Genomic DNA, 20,088 nt, shown 5'->3' on the forward strand with positions numbered 1-20,088 from the left:
AAACCAGCTACAAAGTTATCACACATTTTGTGCAATAACGTTGTGACTTATTTCTTGCTTTATCATGCCATTAAGTTCACTGTGTAATCAGGTTACTCATTAAGATGTGATTATAACTGGTGTTGTCACGAGACACTACAATATAAGAACCTGGCACATAGAGAGTGTCTCATCTGAAGGGCAATCTGAATCCTGGTTGGTATGATGAGCTCTTGTGTATGGCACTTTTGGGACCTTTGCCATGGTCGCACCTGCAAGCAGTCATCTCTGCCACAGAGCCTGGCTCCGATGGCTCTGCCTGAGTGACCACTGGCTGCTCTCCTCACCCCAGATATAGAAAGGATCCATGACCTCCCCTTGCCTCCAGCTGGTAGAGTATTTCACAGATACGATTAGTCTGGGTGTAGGTTGTTCACACTGCGAGTGAGCAGATGTTCAAAACTATTTGCAGCACACTGGAGAAGACAAGTTTCTGGGGTGGCAGCCAGAAAACACTGGCTGCATCATGCCTTAAAGCTTCAAAGAAAAGAAAAAAGCAAGGGCACATGCAAGACAAAACCTATGAGCCCAGGACATTCAAGCTGACAGCAAGTCACAAATAAGCCACACTGGTTTCCTGGTAGACAGGAAGCATAAACTGTGGAGTGCTGATGGACAGACAGAACAAAGCCATTCCACACTCTGATAAGGAAAACTACTGTAACCAAAAGAGCTTCAAAGTGACACAATTCAAAGTCATTTTTTTATGAGTTAAGCTAATTTATAGTTTCAGTGCTGTCCACTGTCTGTACCTGTAAGTACTTTTAAAAGGTGCTATAAAAAAAAAAAATGAAGTGCTACAAATATTTAGTCAATCCATATATCTGGGTTCCCTTAAAAGACGGACAATAACTTTTTGCCCTCAATGAATATTAGAATTTTCATCCTTTTAATACTACTACATATTTAAGCTTATCCTGAAAATGACTGTTAACGTCACATGCTATTTTCCTTCCACTTAATGTAAAGTGCTCATTAGTGTTTTTTAACAATTCCCATTACTTACGGAGTTTATTAGGATTATCTCCCAAAGGCCAAATTCTGCAGACCCATGCAGTTTCTCTTTCTCCCATAGAAGTTTTGCATGAATAATTAATACAAGACTGATTCCTATAGCATTTTCTGGTTCTGCTTAATCCTGGTCTGTGAGATCTTAATCCTCAATGACACTGCAGATAAAACAACAAGCACCAGAGAAAGTAGCAGCATTAAGACCACGTGAAGAAACCAGCTGGCACAACCTACTGTAGCTGCAGCCAGCCTATGCTCAAGGAAAAATCTAGCCAAAGAGGTTTCATCTAGGTCCAGGAATGCCAGGCATATTATCTTATAGTTGGAGGGAAACCAGCTGCTAAAAAGTGACATTGCGTATAACTTTCAACTCACCTCTCTAAGATTTAGTGAGAAAGGTCCCAGGTAACACTTTAAAGCAACAGAGGCTATAGTGGTTTATTTTATTAACAGCAATGAAAACAAAAATAAAAGAATAAAACAAAATGCTCCTTCAAATATAAAGCTTATAGACATAAAGCTTCTAGTATTGTTAAGCCCCAATTCTGAATCAGGCATAATTACAAAAATCCATATAGGATTCAGAAAAATACAGATTCTTAGATATGGGACTTGTCACTTGTGACAAATGTTGGCAGCAAACAGTGTAAAAAGAAAATGCCCAAACTGTATTTACAAATATATATGATGTAACAATCGATAAACTGCTTGTTAGTAAACAGCAGATTATGCAGTTATACTACATTCCAAAGGGTATTATCTAATCAGAGTTATTACATGTAAAATTAAACTGAAAGACAGGTTATCTGAAAAATAAAGTCAGTTTCATTGCAGAAGTATATGCACTCAGTCACCAGAATTTCCTGGTATCTGTATGTTAATATAAAATGCACAAGAGCACCTGATTCAACCCAATAGGGTTACCTAAGCCCAACTGCAAATTTCATTCATAGCAGAAATTATCAACAGTAGAAACTCATTGTGAAAGGACATTTATACATTTTTTTGCAATTATTTGTTATCTATTGCTGCTGAGTTGTAAATGCTTGTATAAAAACAAGTCTCCCCACACCACATTTGTAATATGGTCATAAATAGGCAATAGTAATAAAATGTACGATATGGATTACCTCAAACTATCAAGCTCTTTGTACTTTGGGAAAAAATGAACAATACCCAAGGCCCTCTTCTGTTCCCCAAAGTTCCCAACGCAAAAAAAGATTCCTATATTTTCATCAGATGAAAATCAGAACTGGCACCAACATTCATGCTAGTTGTCCTGCTCAGCAGCAGAAAAATTCACTTATTTACAAAATTTCAATCTTTTCTTATGCAGCAATTCCAAAGAGTTCAACTTCTGTGACCAAGAGTTTTTTGTTAAGTCTTATCAGGTATGACGAGGACAACATACAGAAGGGGCAGGCATATCCAAGGCTCTGCGTCTGTCTTCATAGTCATCAGTGTCTGTCGAATCCTCGTCTTCATCCATAGCATATTCATTATGATTGGTTTCCTATGAACAAAACGCATACATGTTTTTAATTATGTCCTTTCCTAACTTGCTGAGATTGAGTGCTAACAACTTAACTGTCTCAAAACAATTATGCAATCTTACGTCTCATTTATAATCCTATAAAAAGTCACTAATCACAGATACAGATTGATTATTATAAATAACAACTCAACACTGTTAAGAATAAACCTGGCTTTACATGAGACACTGAATTTACATAATTCAATCATATTTCTGAACTGTTTGACCTTTCACGCAAATTGATTCAGAACCTGATCATGAATTTGAAATCAATTTTTCATAATCACAAGTACATAAAAGCAAAAATGTAAACCACTAATACCTCTCCTTGAGCAAATACTCTAAAAATCAGAGCATCACTCAACTATAGTATTCAAAGCCCACTGTAGAGCATTAGATGCAGAGCAGTAAAATTACTACCAAATCAAACAGCTAATGCAAGAGATTTCTATACCTTGTAAAAAATCATAGCTTTATTAAAATGTAAACAAAATAAATAAAAAAAATTAGATCATGTTATAAGTGTGACCTCTGCTGGCTCTCTGTTTACTACTGCTAAAACAAAGCACGGTTCATTTCCCAAATCTTTAAAAACTTTAATTCATTCCTAGTGACATCACTTTCAAAAGACTACCAATGGAGGGAACAAAAATTTAAAATGAACTTTCACTCTGGGAAAACAGTGACTTGCCAAGAGAACAAAACCTCAATACAAAGCACTACCCTCCCTTGTGGATGCCAGTATGATGAACAGTTTCATTTCCCTTTTGCAGAGCCTCTGAAATCTGTGGTCTTCCTGTTTATTTGCGAAAACAGCGGTGCTCAACTGTTTTGCCCCATGAACCAGATGAATTGAGCAGAGTCAGATCAGACATTGCATGCTAGGATCAGGGCCCTGCGCCACCAGTGCACAGGATTACAGCCCATGAGGGTCACCACAGACTGGATGACATGGCTCTGGGGGCCAGAGGTTGAGATCCTCTGGATTAAAACAATGCGTTACTCTCTGTTTTGCAGGGCTCCTTAGAGTGGGTTTGGGGGGTTTTTTTGGTCACACAGCTCAACAATTAAGCCAACAAGATCTCCAAGTTCCTTCTGAACTATCTGTAAATGGAGCCATTTCCAGCTTTGTAACTCAACAGCTGTTAAAATATAGATGTACAACAACTGCCAAAGTGCACCAGCTACCTCCAAAACTTACAATTAGACAATCATTCACAGGAACAGCCTTTCACTTAAAGTATTAGCCTTACTGCATGCGTCACCAGGTAGAATTCCATTGTCTGTGTTATTCAAGGACAAAAGGTCAAAAAGGACTCTCAGTTCACCAGTTAAAATGTCTGTTAACTAAAATTCTCTTACAATGAGCAAACAAGAATGCCACTCCAATTTAGAAGACAAACCACAACATGGTTGCACAGAAAGAAAAAACTCCAATATTAATTTGGATATATAAAATGTGTGTTCACTAAAGCTCTAATCACCATTACACTGGTTACAAAGGCAAAGAAAATAAAGCCAACTCCCCTCTCTTGAAAGTGTAGTTCTGCCACAACCTCAATAAAAATGTCTCTTAAACTAGGGACATACATTCAAAAAGCCGGAGCCTGAATTGATTCGCTCTTTGCAAGTTAGTCTAAGCTGCACAGCTTGAACTGATTAATAACTGGACAGACATTATCTGTTAAATCAGAAATGCAGGTATGTGCCTTCAGTGGCTCAAGCCAGAAGCCAGGGGGTGCTAGAGTATTCCTGCCTGCCACTGCCAAAGGGGAGGGAAGAGAGACGCTCTCCAAGGCTCTCACCCTTCCCTGCTCGAGCAGGGGGGATGGGGCTAAGCACCAGCCGGGGCTAGCAGGACTCACAGGATGCCAGCCACCAGCCTGAGGGATGGGGGGGGCGAGAAGCTGCTGCCAGACTGAGTGGGAATGGGAAAAAAGTCCTCTCTCTGAAGCAAGCGTGTATTGAACACAGCAATTTGCAAAGCATACAACAGGGAACTACTACTTATCTACACCTAAGCTAAGATACAGTCCAGTAACACACAACGTACACAACTTGCTCTAACTTAAAAGGTAAAGCAGGAAGACAAGAGAAAGCCTTTCATAAGTCTTAGTAATCCTGACGGCAGAGTGTCTCCTTACAGCCAGGTATTCAGTAAGACTTTGTTTAGGTTTTACAGGTTCTGCTTTATAATGTAAATGTAGCTCTCTGCATTCTTTGGTGGGCAACTTCCAACCAGAAGCTGTCTGCAACTTCCCTTAACTCCATCTTCAGCACATGTGTAATGATTGTCAGGTCTTTGCCAACACTTCCCAACTCTCAGTCCGGTCCTGCAGGTCTTAGCTCTGGGCTCACAGGTGCAGGTCTTGGATCTACACACAGAGGACTAGCTTGCCTCTCTTCCACACTCCAGTGGAGTTAATCCCCTCCAACCCTCCAAGGTGCGGCTGGGGCTGACAAACCCCAGCTGTGGTCCACAGGGCTTGCCAGCCAGGGAGGGGGAGGGGGAGGAGACAGGACGGAGGGAGGAATTTCTCAGGGGCCATGGCAGGCCAGCATCTGACCACGCCCCATCTGTTCTGGCTAGAGAGGAGAGGGGAGGGGCCAGCCCAGCTCTCTTGGAGCAGAGCCCAGCCCAGAGAGCATGCCGGGATGCTAGGAGTCTCTGATTTAAATTAGACCAGGCAAGGAGTCTGGAACAGACATTGCTTAACTGATTTGGCTCAAACCGATTTAAGTCTGATACTACATTCAACCATGTTGATCTCAAACCAGTTTTGGTCATTTTCAAACTGGTTTATGTGCAATGAATGTCTGCTGTTACAGGTTTAAACCAGTTTCTGATCACTTAACCTGGTTTGTGTGTAACGTATGTCTCTAAACTTAAAAACTATGCTCTGATGCCTGTAATCCCTTAGCTATATTTAACTGTCTACCACTTGCAAATACAGTAATAAGGCATTTGGAAAGAAACAATTCCTTCAAACTGGACAGTCCAATACTACTTACATCTTTACAGATCAGAAGATTTTTAATACATTTGGGAGGCAATATAGATAACAGAATGCTTCTGATATGTACTGCCACTAAGAAGTATACACAGCTTCTGGTACTAATACTATTACTGCATTTAGTATTCTAATCCAAGTGGCCTATGCACAGTTCCCTAGGGAGCACACTGCTAAAATGCTGATATCATCTCAAGACTGATTACTGCTGATAGTTAAACATTAAAATCTGGTGAATTCTACTCAATTGCACTACTCTATTTACTCGGCTTCTAGATCATCCCAAAAGTTCAAAGGAAGTTCATACTGGTAAAAAGAGGAATTCTCCTTCCTAACCCCAGAGTTGTTGGTATAGTTCCAGATTTTGCAACAGTTCTTATCCTTCAAGCCCACCTGTTACAGAATTTAGTAGTAATATTAAGAAACAAGTTAAACAAAAAAAAAAGAAGCATCATCATTGCAGAGTCTGTTGGACCTTGTCAATAGGTATGGAAGTTATGTTACCCATGAAATCTAACATTGATCTTATTTTCTACAAAAATAAAAGGTTAGAAGAAAAATCTGAAACAGCATAAACTACATCTCTGCTTACCAAGCGTGCTGTAGACACCTTGAACGTTGGGCATACCATATGAAACCTGGGAATGGTGACATTGAAAAACTTGTCCTTATAGTAGAGACAGTGGAAGGTATAGTAGCCTTCCATGTATCCTGAAGTAGTGGAGAAGGTAGTACAGCTGGTATATTCATATACATGACCAGGGCTGATTATTGGAAACTCTCCTGTTAGTACAAAGTTAACAAAGAACAATTGGAATTTTGAAGGAAAGTGTATAAAGCATATTCCCCTCTTATAACAATTGTTTTTTAGGAAAAGTTCTACAGCTAGAGTCCTCTGCAACACAGAGCTAGTAATGAATGATTTGGAGTGCTTTAATTGCATCATGTGAAGAAAATGTAACTTGATGGAAAAGTTCTACATTTGTTACCTGAAAATTCTCTTTTCTCACCTAAGTTTCAGTCACATTAATTTATTAAACACACACACATTTCAATAAGCATCTTACTCCCTGAGAAGCAATCACTATAGTAAGTTTATAGAACAAGTACAAACCACGACCATGTTGGAGATTGTTTTGATGAAAAAAACATTTAGTCAACAACTTGAAAGTAAAAAAAAAAAAAATTACAAAATTAACTTCATTTTCACAGAGATAATTTTGTTTTAACTTTTACTTACCGTATTTACTTGATTTCAAGGTGAGTGCCCACCTCTCCCCCCGTCCCACTATTTAACATGGGTTGCGGGATAAGCCCCTTGTCCTGGAATTGAGTATGAGATAGCAGGGAGGCAGGCTACTGTGGCCAAACTTGGGCTGAAACCACAGCTTCTGTCTGACCCCTACTGCTCCTCCTCTGCAGCCTCAGACGCCTACTACACCCAGGCTATCGCCCTGTGCCACATCTCCCTACTCCCCGCCTCCCCCCCCCCCCCTCCGCACCAATGCTTACTTTTGCTTTGGTATTGGCACACTCTGTCCCTGCTGCAGCCAACTCCATGCCACTGCTACAGGGCTGGGCTGGGCCCATGCTCAATGATTCAGCAGGGCTGGAGCTTGCCAGCATAAGAACAAAATAAGGAGGAGGTGAAGGGGCAGGTGGTGGGGGGAGGCAGTACTGGGGCAGGTGGAGGGAGCATTGTGGGGCAAGTGGTAGGGAGTAGGTGGTGGGACAGGCAGGCAGTTTCCACCCTGCCACCTGTAGGTCCCCCCTCTCCCTTCCTTACTCCCCCTTGTGCCTGCCCCAACAACAGCCTTGGGTCTCAGCCTCACCTTCCCCCTGCAGTACTTGGGGGAATGAATTAAATATCAATAAATTAGATTCTATACATGGAAAAATTATAGCGTTTATAATTTTTCCATGTATAGAATCTAAGGAGGGGGGAGGCAGGCAGGCAAATTCAGGATCATCGTTGAATTTAGAAAATACAGTATGTGCATGTGACATTACAAAATGTAACAGAATCAACATTGGGACATGGCTTATTATCATCTTCTGACTGTCAGAATCAACCAATGTCACTAGCAAGAATGGATGAGCACAAGTCGGACACACAACAGTGAAAAACCCTTTTATGCCAAAATGCTGAAATGGAACTTAATCTGCAGTTACATACCGACTACTCCAGGACCCTGAACTTCTTCCACATCACCTTTGGCATTTGTTATTCTCCAGTACCGACTGTCCAACTGACAAGCTTTTTCAGGAAGAGCATCTTTGGACATTTCAATTCTATGAGTCAAATTAAATATTTTATGTTTAGAGATTACTTCCATGCCTACAAAACAATCATATAAATGTTGAACACTACTCTGCTTAGAGAAAGGTGCACAGACTAAACTAGCCCTGGTATACAAATTTGATAAAATAGATTCCCTCCATGGCCTCCATTTCATTATTATTCTTCCTTACCAGTTTCCTTTACAGGAGTATTGCAAGGGCACAGGTTATACCTGTGTTGGCCTAAGGACATAAACAGACAAAGTTCTTTGGGTAAATCTGATATCTTTTATTAAACCAACAACTCAAATAGTTGAAAAAATTCGTTGCAAGCTTTTGGGGATAAACACCCTTCGTCAGGCTGAGGAAGCATTTGCAGTTGGTGTATGCTCTACCTGGATGGAATGAATAGTAAAGAAAGAAAGAAAAGGCAGCCTCTGGCTTCTTTACTATTCATTCCATCCAGGAAGAGCACATACCAACTGCAGATGTTTCCTCAGCCTGAAAAAGGGTATTTATACCCAAAAGCTTGCAAAGAAGAATTTTTCCAACTATCTGAGTTGGTCTAATAAAAGATATCAGATTTACCCAAAGAACTTTGTCTGCCTATGTCCTTAGGCCAATAGAGTATTGTCTGCCAGGAGTATTGCAAGGAATTCCATTTGCTATACATTGTTTTGGGGAAGTTTCTTCTCAGTAATAAACATAGGTTTAGGAAACGAACACCAACCCATGGTTTGGCATGGTCATCAATAAACATTTTAAAATTACATTAAAATTAGAGTATTGCATGCTGTATACCAAACTCCTTATAGACTATGCTTCACTACACTACTGAGCACACACTTGCACTGGTCTGGGAGCTCCACCCTTACATAAGATTCTTTCTGTCATTAAAAGAAGGTAACTCATTTGCTATCCTCACCTGATTCTGTAAGTGAAGAAGTAATGAGGTGGATGTACGGAACTGAGCTCAGGTAGAAAAGATGTGGAAACAGAAACAGTAATATCTCCTGTTGTAGCTACACATTCCTTATCGTGAACGTACCTGTGAAAGAGTTTCAAATCTCACCAAATTCCATGGGATCAATACAAACAAACAAAAAATACTCAATTTTCATAATAGATACAGGTCAAGTTTCTAGCTATTTTTGTGAGGTTAAAAGGACGTTAAAAAAAATGTCTACATGTGCCAGTAAAAGAAAACAAATAAACCCTATTTATGCAGCATATTTACAGTTTGTATTTTTCTTCATCCAGAATAACTCTAGTCAACTCTACTTTGGTGTATATATTAGTCAATGGTGCAAAGCTTGTGTTAAAATAGAGGGATATGTTTACATACAAAAAAAAGCCCAATTTGGTTAACTTCAAAACAAAAACAGGTATATCTTTATGCAGTAAGCATTTCAGAAACCCTACATTTATGTCTGAGAACATTCCTTTAGTCCCAAATGGGGCAGTTTATATGCAACTGTAACAAAAGTATGAGAGTTGAGAACTGCACTTCTAAGTTTGAGGATAAACCCCTCTCCAAATTCAGCTTCTTCACAAGTGTGTGTTCAATGCAACACTGGTATTAACAGGGACAGACCAGCTCACTGGAAGAACTGCAACTGTAAATACCATTTTTGTTTACAATCAGTAAACTGCAACTGTATCTCAGTCATACTAGTAAGTAGTAGCCCTCTTATTTTGCACTTCAAGTTTCAAGACAAGAAATGGATTAGGGTGGATAATAATAAAATCCCTTCAATCTGATCTACTGGTTTCAAGTCTTCTTGTGACAATGCAGGATTACTTGAACTCTCAAATTTTGCAACTCCCACCTCCTATTTCATACATCCCTCCCATATGCCACCCATCAACCTCATGTCATGAACCACCACACCCAACTGTTTTTAAAAACGTTAATTCTAAGGAAATTAACATCTGCACCTGGTAATAATGCTGTACTATAGATCAAAGTCACACTACCTGAAAATCTGGTCCCTGATGATAGGATAGCCACCTGTTACAACTTTGTTTACGTAAGAAGTGAACCATTCCAAGTAAGAAGTACCTAAATGCCAAAGGGAAAAATTTTCACAAGGACAGGTAAGCTTACAACTGAGCCAGAAAACATAACAAACAACAGCGAAGCTTGTATATCTCTATAATAGATTCCCAAATCTTCTTGGTGAGTCAGTTATTCCATGTTCTAATCTGTTCGGCTATTTGCAGACAACCTTTGCTGGGAGATGAATTGCTCAATTATCTCCATGTTACTTGTGTTAAAAATAAAGATGGGATGATCCTTGACCTGAAGACTGCACAATATCTAGCTGTACTATGAAACATCTAGCACAATTCTCATGTTGTCAGTCTCCAGCTTGTTTTCAGATAGCTGCTAGTAGGGGATATTGTTTTTCACAATTGAGACGATTACTATAATGCTTCCTAAGCACTTTGCACCACTGCTAATCTAATACTCTACCTGCTCAAAGCGATGGTCTACTATTGGGTTTGATTTACAGTATTGGTGTGGGCACATGGTATTTTAGAAAATCTACTCTCAATTTTTTTTAAGCTTTAAAACCCTGCCAATTCACAAAAACAAAGCTCCACAGTAGAAGAGATGTAGTAATGTGCACACTTGTCACCCAATAGACAACATGGTTTTAACAAATCTGCAGGCCAACTGTTTTGAAAGAAGTTGATTTTTCTAGTGGTAAATATAACAAAAATTGGGCCTGTTATAGATTAAGGTTGACAGAGCTGACGGAGTCCTTTTAATTAAATAAATTTTTCAAAACAATTCTATTTTACCCTGTATGGAAATGACCTCCCTTGGCCAGTTCAAATATAATCAGTTCAAGCAACATACTATGGATTTCCATTAGTGGATAATACATAGCTCTTTATATTTGGGGGGGGGGGGGCGTATTTTTAAAATTAACGATTTCATGTTATTCCACTTGTGCCAAACTCCCCAGGTTTGGCACAAGTGGCAATGATAGCACCATCTATTCATCTCATTAAGCTCATATAGCTTACCAGAGGCAAAAACCCACCATTTGTACTATCCTTCCTTCTTTGGGGTCGCCATGTTATCTAGAAATCTCACAGAATTACCCTCCTTTTGCCTTCTGTCATCAACCCAACTACACTTAAAAATTCTATCTTTGCCTTGAATGGGTCGTTAACCAGAGGGCATATGTTGCACTAACTCACTCTGCTATTTAAAACAAGTGTTATACACAAATATTTTTCTCACGTTAAACTTTAATTTTCATAGGCAAATGAGTGTGCCATATGACTACAATGCCACATTGGTCCACAATTAAAAATTAGCGCCCACAAAGACTGTGGCAAGTAGAACTCACTCACTGCACAGTCACCAATTCTAAAATAGTGCTTCTCTATCAAGATGAAATCTAAAAACGAAAAAACACCCACATTATTTTAATTTTCTAAAAGTTCCTTTCATCTAAAAGCCCTAAAACACAATATATTCAGAATCAAGGTAGATGACAGACTACTTCACTCAGCACTGCAAGTGCAGCCAGCTCTGGAGTGGAATGAAAGATGTGCTTGCAAATACATAGTGAATAAAAATTAAAATCTGACAAAACACTAGGGTACAAACAGATAAAGATAAGCTAGGAAATGAACTTACAGTATATTAGCTACTGCACAGTGACTGCGAAAATAAGGCTTCCCTGGTTTTACCTTTTATTTAAGCCAGGAAAAACAGCAGTACGGTGCTGTCCAAAATGGTTACTCATCACTGGCATTCTATCAGGATAGCACACTTCTCAGGATGCAGTTAAGGCACACTTATCATTAGTTTCCCAAATTATCACACTGATTTCACTTAATGAAAAAGTGATTCATCTAGCTGGTTGCTTATCTTGCTGTTACTCTCCTGCCAGATGGTACACCATGATGATCATAAAGCGTTACACAGTCAAAAGATGGTTTTGCAATATTTCCTTCCCCATTGTTTATACTCTGTATACTGCAGTTAGAATCAACCTGAGAAAGCCAGGAAGACCTCTTTACAGGCCTGATCAAACATATTTCACTGTTAAGTGACAAGATATCCTGAATTTCCCAACACAGCTGCAAATGCTAGCTGGAAATTCACATCAGGAAAGATGCCATGTTGATTGTCTGTGTTTGACGACTTCCCCGACAGTCACCTTAATGTCTGATGCTCATCTTGTCAGACGGCCCAGTGTGTTGAATAGTTCAGAGCAAGATGTACGGAACGACAAGTTTTAATACAGAAGACTTGTGCATCTCAGTCTTGATCAGTAATAAAAATACATGGACAAGATGGAGTGTTTATTCTGCTCAGGTCACAAAGTTGTAAACATATACTACCCAGACTGTAACAGGTATCCGTTATTTACTAATATTTGCAACTTAAGAGTATGAATTTATTGGATACTTCAAACAAGGTTTTCTTGGCAACGGTATTTTGCTCCAAAGCACTCTTACCTGTAATGAACATATCAATGGCAGATGGATTACGAGCCATTTGATCCTAGAAAAGGAAAATAAGTTTAAGTACATATATTAGACCCTTAAGACAAAAATCAATACCCAAAATATACTGTACTGAACATGTTCTTTATTTTCCAGAGGCTCATACCTGGCTTTCTCATTTAAATGGAACACTGAGAGATATTCAAAGCAGTGTCTTAAACAATTAGCTCAGCCTCCATCACTGGCATTCCAATGATATGTTCCCATTTAAAAATTAAGCTCTCTTCTTCATTTAAAAAATATATTTTAAATCAGTTTTAGGATAATAATCTGAAGATTAAAAAATAATCAAGTGGAATTAAACTTCCTTCTTATTAAATCTCCACATGAACAAAACTATTAAATAATTTTCCAAGTCCTCAAAATATATTCCAAGCAAAGTGTAAGTTAGCATTAGTGTAAATTTTCAAAAAGAGAATAGCATGCTTCCAAACCTCCCACCAGTGCCACATGCCTAGAACTCACACTGCTACATTCCAGAAAATTAACCATAAAACTCCACGAGGTTAAGGATCAATAATAGGCTGGCAAAGGAAAACTCTGAGCTCTTTACATCTTGCTTTCAGCCTTTGCTGTGAATCCCATTAGTAATTAGTTATGCTAGCAGTTTTACAGACTTTAAGGGGATTTAGCTTAATTCTAGTCCAAAATTAAGACCTAAACCTATGATTACTATCTGTTCTACCTTACTACTGCAGACATCTGAAAAATACAGTAGCAAATATGTGCTGTAATAGTTTAGCATAATGAGAACAATCAAGAATAGATTTGAACTTAAAGCTTTAAAAATAATGGCATTTGAACTCAAGACTTAATCTTGCTGTGTTACTTTACTTAACTGAAGTTTTAATTAAATGTGCAACTTGACCAATAAGGAAGTTTAAAGAAGTTTGCTTGTATTTAAGAGAGAAGATAAAAATATTCACATTCATGTGGTTCCACATTTATTTGCCACTTTACAAAAGACAGATTTTGGACTGCCAATACTATAAATGCAACCTGGAACTGTGAAATCAGCTTGAGTTCAATTGGGCACCATTGAGGGTAAATCTACATGTCACCCTGTGATGACATAGTGATGCATGATGTCGCCATATGGTGAGCTATGGCAACGTAGTGAGCACGCAGTTCTACACATGATTGGCAGCCACACCACCATAGTGGTGCACTCAGTGTGCCATGTACACGGCATTTTGTAAGTACTAAAGAATGGCACCTTAGCAGCTTCACTACATAGCAACGTGTGGACACACCCTGATAGTATAAAGTCTACAAACATAAATTTAATAAATAACTCTGTTGATGACTAAGAAGCAGTACTGGTTCAGTGACATGAACAAAAGTAGCAAAAACTATTTTTCAATTCTTAAAATAAAAAGGACACTGATGGTAGAAGAGTCAACTCAAGTGACAATAACTAAAAGGTTTTACTCTATAGTAGGGCTGTGCAAAATTTCACCAGGTGTTTAGTTTCAAAGCTGTTGTGATGCGTTTCAAACTCGAAACAGTGAAATCGAAACAAAACAAAAGCCTTCAAAACAGCTTCAAAATGAAAGAAGGGCACTCAAAACATTTAGAAGGTTTCAAAGCCGGGCTTACTTGGCTTCAGCAGCGGTCCCAGCCGGCAGCGGCAACCTCCTGTCATCTAGCATGCAGATTCAGGGGCCGCACAACCCCGCAACCCTTCTGGGGTGCGGACCCCCAGATCTGCACGCGAAATGACAGCATGCTGTCTCTGCTGGCTGGGGCCAGTGGCAGCAGCAGTCTTCTCAGTGCGTGGCACAGGCTGTACCCAGCGCCGGCCCAGGCCAGCAGCAGCAGCCTCCTGTTACCTGGCGTGCAGATCGGGGGCCCGCCCACACCCCTAGGAGGGCTGCAGGGCTGTGTCAGACTCTTCCTGGGGGTGCGGGCCCTTGATCGGCGCGCCAGATGACAGGAGGCTGCTGCTGCTGCCTGAGACTGGCACTGGGCATGGACATGGGCCAAGCACCTTGAACATTGGTACTGCCACTGGCCCCAAGCAGCAATGGCAGCCTGCTGTTATCCAGTGCACAGATCAGGGGCCCACAATCCAGGAGTCTGGCACAGCCCGCAGCACAGAGGCGGTGGTGAAGCAGCCCCACTGCAGGCTAGCACAGCGTGGACTCCAGTCAGTGGCCACACCAAACACTGCCCAGCGGGGGCAAGTGGGGGTGGGCAAGCATGGGGTCTTCCCAGTGCTTGGCGCAGGCTGCACCAAGCACTGGTCCCAGGCAGCAGCAGCAGCCTCCTGTCATCTGGCACACAGATCAGGGGCTTACCTGCACCCTGGGAGGGCTGCAGGGCTGTGCCAGACTCCTTCCAGGGTTGCAGGCCCCTGATCTGTATGCTGGATGACAGGACAATACTGCTTCTGGCTGGGACTAGCGCTGAGCACAGCCCATGCCAAGCATTGGGAAGACTGGTGCTGCCGCTGGCCCCAGCCAGCAGCCACAGCAACAGCATGCTTTCATCCTGCATGCAGATCTGGGGGCCCACACCCTCGGGAGGGCTGCAGGGCTGTGCTGGACTCCTCCCAGGGATGCGGGCTCCCAGTCTGCGCGCCAGATGACAGAAGGCTGCCACTGATACCTGGGACCAGCAGCAGCACCGATCTTCCTGGCGCTGAATGCACGCAGTGCCCAGTGCCAGTCCCAGGTGACAGCAGCAACCTCCTGTCATCTGGCGCACAGATCCGGGGTCCTGCACCCCCGGGGAGGAGTCTGGCACAGCCCTGCAGCCATCCCACAGGTGCAGGCCCCCAGACGTGTGGGCCGGATGACAGGAGGCTGCCACTGCTGGCAAGTGTTACAAGTTTTGCTTTGAACAGTTTGAGGTACAGTTTCCCTGAAACCTCTGCACCTATGTCCTTGGAACTTGGCAGACTTTGTGTCCTCAGAAGGGACTACAATCCCTGCATGTTTCATCTGAATCAGGCAAGAAACAACAGAGTTATAGGCAGTTTGTGCTTCCCCATTAAAGCCTACGGGCAAAACACTGAAACAGCCATTTCAAAGCTTCCATGAAACGAAACGGAACAGCACTTTCAAAACTAAACAAAACAGTCGCACTGAAATGGCAAAACAAAAGTCGAAACAAAATGGTGCTGTTTCGCACAGCCCTACTATATACTGTAATTCCTGGAGTAAGCTGTTTGAAAACTCAGGGGCCTGGTTCTCCTCTAATGCCAAAGCAAATAGAAGTAAATCCATGGAAATCAATGGAATTAAGCCAATGCAAAATTACAACAGCTGGACTCTGATCTGAGGGCTTTCTATAATACCCATGACTTCAGCACCTTGAAGAGAATTTGGAGCATTCAATAAGATTCAATTTTTGTCATTTTTAAAAACCTCAGTTATGGAGGACTGATGCTTTGTTAGAACAAGCATTACACACTGCCACCAAAAAAGTGTGTCTTGATACTAAACTGGGACAAATTCATACCTGGCATGATACCATCAAGTTAACTAAAATACCACAGGGATGCCTTTAGTCCATTATGTGAAATTTGCTTACAAGTCACTATAATCATCAACTATATTTCACACTAACACCGCTACACTGTGTGTTAAGCATTCTTCTTGGGTAATCTATGTGCCTGTCATTGAGACATTCTTGGGTTAAGTAAGTTTCCCCAAGATATGCTCTCTGGGTATAAAAACACTAAATTATGTATACCTTTTATATTTCAGAACTTTATGGAATACAAAGGAGCAATGTCAGTTTTATTAGGAAGTACATGTACAAATATAAAAACATTTTTCTTTCTTACTGGACATTGGTAGAAGATCTCATGTCTATTACGACCCTCCACACTCTCCAGTGCCATATATTGACTCAGGCCAGTGTGAATGCAAAAGGTTAGAGGAAGGCATTGTTTCAGACCTAGCCGCTGCTGAAAACCCCCAGCTGCTGTGTCGATATCCAACAAATCCTCAGAACGATAGTGATTGGACAGTGCCATACTTCCCATCAACCTTAGCACCCAATAGAAAGAACAAAACAGAGACACAGAAACAAGAAATACTTAGTTCGTAGCAAAGATTTTTTTTTTTACTCTACTTGAATAATTATGAATTTTAAGTGTTTCACAACCTTTTTGGATGTGTGGTACCCCTCTGAAACTTGTGAATTGAGTGGCACTATTTGAAAACTGTACATATTACAGCACTTACTTCCTTGCAGAGACAAGCCTAAGCCTGTGCTTACCTGCTCATCTTCTCATACCTTGCTTATCTTCTCAAACTTCATGGCAGTCTTCAAAAGATCTTGCAGCACCCTGCTTGAGAATCACTGATCTATCTATACTTCTAGTCCCAATACTTACAGCCAGTAAAGTCTAGATATAGGATTTCCTATAGAATCAGGTAGAATCTTTTGCCTGAAATAATTTAATATTTTAAAGAAAAAGAGTAAGGGTATAGAAAAGCCCCTGTTTAACTGCTTTGAACTAGGAGGGAGAGTGCTCCTCCAAAACACACATCTATTGTTTTGATCCAAGTGCATCTCTGCAGAATCCTATAGCAACATAGGATTGCTATATCACTATTTTTTACCCTGCGTAAATTTGTTTTGCTACACTTAGATCCCTACAGAAGCATGCAAGATGTAACAGTTACAGCTTATATCACCATCACTTGATACCAACACAATTGTTACATCTGTCTATATGCCAAGTGATTTAACAGAGTAATATTGCCCTGTTCATTTTCTGTGTCATGCAGGAGTAGGGGAGGCCTACGTCATACTAGGAAAGTGTGTCTGCGTGTCCTAGTCAGGGACCAGAATACAAACAGTCACGGATGCACAAGAACAAATAGGACAATACTGATCAGCACAACAGAAAGTGGTATCAGCATATCACCAGTCTAACCAATACCACAGGGGTTTTTTGTAGGCATTATAGCAAAGGACAGTGTTGAAAATAATTAAGTGTCTTTACAGATGTTTTAAGGCAGCTTCTTTAAAAAAATCCTATGAAGCGTAGGAGAAATTATGAAGGCACATGTCTGAAAATCTAACAAGTGGGCAATAGAAGTTAGCATCACTAGTTCATTGAAGGCAAGAGATAGAAATGATAGACAGACATGAATAAAGTGAAGACAAGCAGCTTATGCTTGATGCAACAGAGACCGAGCTAGTGGAAGAATGCCAAAAGAGAGGTGACAAGGTCAAAGCAATGGACTAGAAAAGCAATCACTGCAACAACATCCTGAATATGTATGAATAAAGCAAGACTGTGTATGTTGAGAAAGACCACTACAGTGATTAAGACATAGCAGTCATTTATAGACGTGCTGGGTGGGGGTGGGGAACAGGGAAAGAGGGAGAGAGATGGGTATTTTAAATTAATGCAGCTCCAAGAACTGCACTAATTAAAGCACCTGGAGCATCACATGCATGTGTCCCCATTCTGAAAAAAGGCAGTGGAGACACTTTAACTAAAGCTCACTGAATGAGCTTTAGTTAAAATGCACCCCTGCTGCCATTTTTCAGCTCAGGGATGCCGATACACATGACATTGGAATCTGCTGGAGTATGGTAATTAACACGATCCAGCAGATTCTATTAACTGAGTCTGCTTCAATACACTATATTTACAGCACGTTGGAGCAGCCACCCTGCACACGTATAGGAGCCCAATTTGAGGACAGCATGGATGACAGATCTAGTTGTACAAATGATAAGAAAGGCCTACATTGAACGCCTTCAAGAGCAAATTGTTTATCATCTCGCTGGAATCGTATGACCCCTGCTGACTTCCTGCTTCGGGACAGGGGACTGGACTCGATCTTCCAAGGTCCCTTCCAGCCCTAATGTCTATGATGGACTGGTAAAAGATATGTTTGAGGGGCCAAAGGAAAAGTCTTTCATTCCAATTCTAACAGAAGATAACTGACAGCAAGGGATCCCACACAGCGGAAACTGAAACTAGGAACAAAAGCCCTGTGTGGATTGCTTACATCTTTTGCTTGCATTAGAGGGAGCATCAATCATTAGAGGAAAAAAAAGAGCCAACTCTTTCCGCATGAAGTTCTAGTTGTTTTGAAGTACTGTCAACAGGACTCACATGACGAATCTGAAAATGTGCATCAGCGCATAGTAATACTAACCAGATTCACCAATACATGTTCATGCCTTTCAATGTGGTCACTGAAAGCGTAGCTTGGAAAGTAATGTTAAGCCAGGATCCAACAGATTCGTGAGTTATACTTAGAACCCTCTATGGGCTTATTGGAGTTGTAGTCTAAAATTAAGAAAGAAAGGATACTAAGAAGGCACTACTCTCCTTATCCACTGAGATTTCAGAGTATGATACAACTACATGCATCTACCACTTCACTCACTCAATCACTATTCTATCTGAGTTTCCCCATCTTTTTCTAAATTGCCTTTTGTGACTATTTTTGGTACCTGTGTCACTTCACATCACGTTTAGCCAACCAAGCCAAATACGAGAGGCTTGAAGATACATTATTACTATGGCTGAAAGATATGGAGCTACAATAGGTCACTTGCAAAACTGAATATCTTACGGTTAAAAAGATAAATTCAATATGCTTTCATCTTCATAACAATATTGCTATTTTTTGTTTGCAAAGAGCAAAATGTATACAGTATTTTCTTATATATTGCCGTGGAAAAAAAACACGCACTTTGTTTTTTGAAAGGCAGAATGAAGCAAAAAATATACTGACCAGATTCAGCAATAAATGTTCAATGCTGTTAGGAAACATTTCAACCCTCAATCTACTTTCAACTCCAATAAAAACAGCGCCATAGAGAAAGTAAGGCTGCTTGCAGACGTTTTTAAAAAAAAAAGTGCTTTACCAGAAACAGCAGCACATTACTTCAATCCGACTCTCCAACATCTGTAAAGATCAGGCACACCAGTGGGGCTCTTTGGTGCTCTTAGCTAAAGCTGATTCAATCTGCTATTAGATATAAGTGCCAAAAAAGCTGCAATGAAGCACCCAATCTTTACAGGCATCAAACGAGCCAATTTGAAGTAACACACTGACTCTTCACAGCATGTGTGGGGCTCAGCATGGGGATGCACCAAGTTTAAAGTAAAGCACCGTGTTCGGGGGGGGGGGGGAGGGGGTTACCTCTGCAAGCACTCATTAAGACAAAACACTGAAGCTGATAAGTAGTTTTAGTTCCTTACCCAGGAACAACTAGCTTTTGTCCATTATGAATACGAAATGAACATCGATAATCATCAGGGAGTTTGCAACCTATTTGTGCTTCCACAGCATTTAGGTCTTCCTCTTGCACACTATCTGCAAAATATATAAACACAAGAAATTTAGGTTGTAGATTCAGACAAACAAAAACAAAAATCTAAGGTTTCACACATTATAAATAAAAAAGTCTACATTTGTAACCACCTTGTTCAAGCAAATAGCAAGTTTACCACCTGCCGCTTACCTCAATAGCAGGCTACTGTTCTGTAGCACAGAAGGACTAACATAGGGGTGGGCAAAATGCAGCCCGCCAGGCCATTCTATCTAGCCCGCGGGGCCCTTAAAAAAATTTAGAAAATTAATATTTATCTGCCCCTGGCTGCCTATAATGCAGCCCTCGATGGCTTGCCAAAACTCAGTAAGTAGCCCTCTGCCCAAAATAATTGCCTGCCCCTGGACTAACACATGCACA

At 40.7% G+C, this 20,088-nt stretch overlaps 1 protein-coding gene across 1 annotated transcript in view; it reads right to left on the reverse strand.

Annotated features, from left to right (window-relative positions):
• Positions 1 to 1,458: 1,458 nt before the first annotated feature.
• FBXO3 (F-box protein 3) overlaps positions 1,459 to 20,088 on the reverse strand; it is a 30,204-nt gene continuing 11,574 nt past the window's right edge. Inside the window, exons 4-11 of the mRNA XM_019551969.1 lie at positions 19,598 to 19,712; positions 16,202 to 16,406; positions 12,361 to 12,406; positions 9,853 to 9,937; positions 8,801 to 8,923; positions 7,772 to 7,887; positions 6,188 to 6,378; positions 1,459 to 2,563 (exon numbers count right to left, since the gene is read on the reverse strand). Of these exons, the coding sequence (XP_019407514.1) occupies positions 2,438 to 2,563; positions 6,188 to 6,378; positions 7,772 to 7,887; positions 8,801 to 8,923; positions 9,853 to 9,937; positions 12,361 to 12,406; positions 16,202 to 16,406; positions 19,598 to 19,712 (1,007 nt within the window). The 3' untranslated portion in view covers positions 1,459 to 2,437. The remainder of the gene's footprint in view (positions 2,564 to 6,187; positions 6,379 to 7,771; positions 7,888 to 8,800; positions 8,924 to 9,852; positions 9,938 to 12,360; positions 12,407 to 16,201; positions 16,407 to 19,597; positions 19,713 to 20,088) is intronic.

Source organism: Crocodylus porosus, unplaced genomic scaffold (genome assembly GCF_001723895.1).
Source record: "Crocodylus porosus isolate Cpor-Errol unplaced genomic scaffold, CroPor_comp1, whole genome shotgun sequence".
NCBI lineage: Eukaryota > Metazoa > Chordata > Crocodylia > Crocodylidae > Crocodylus > Crocodylus porosus.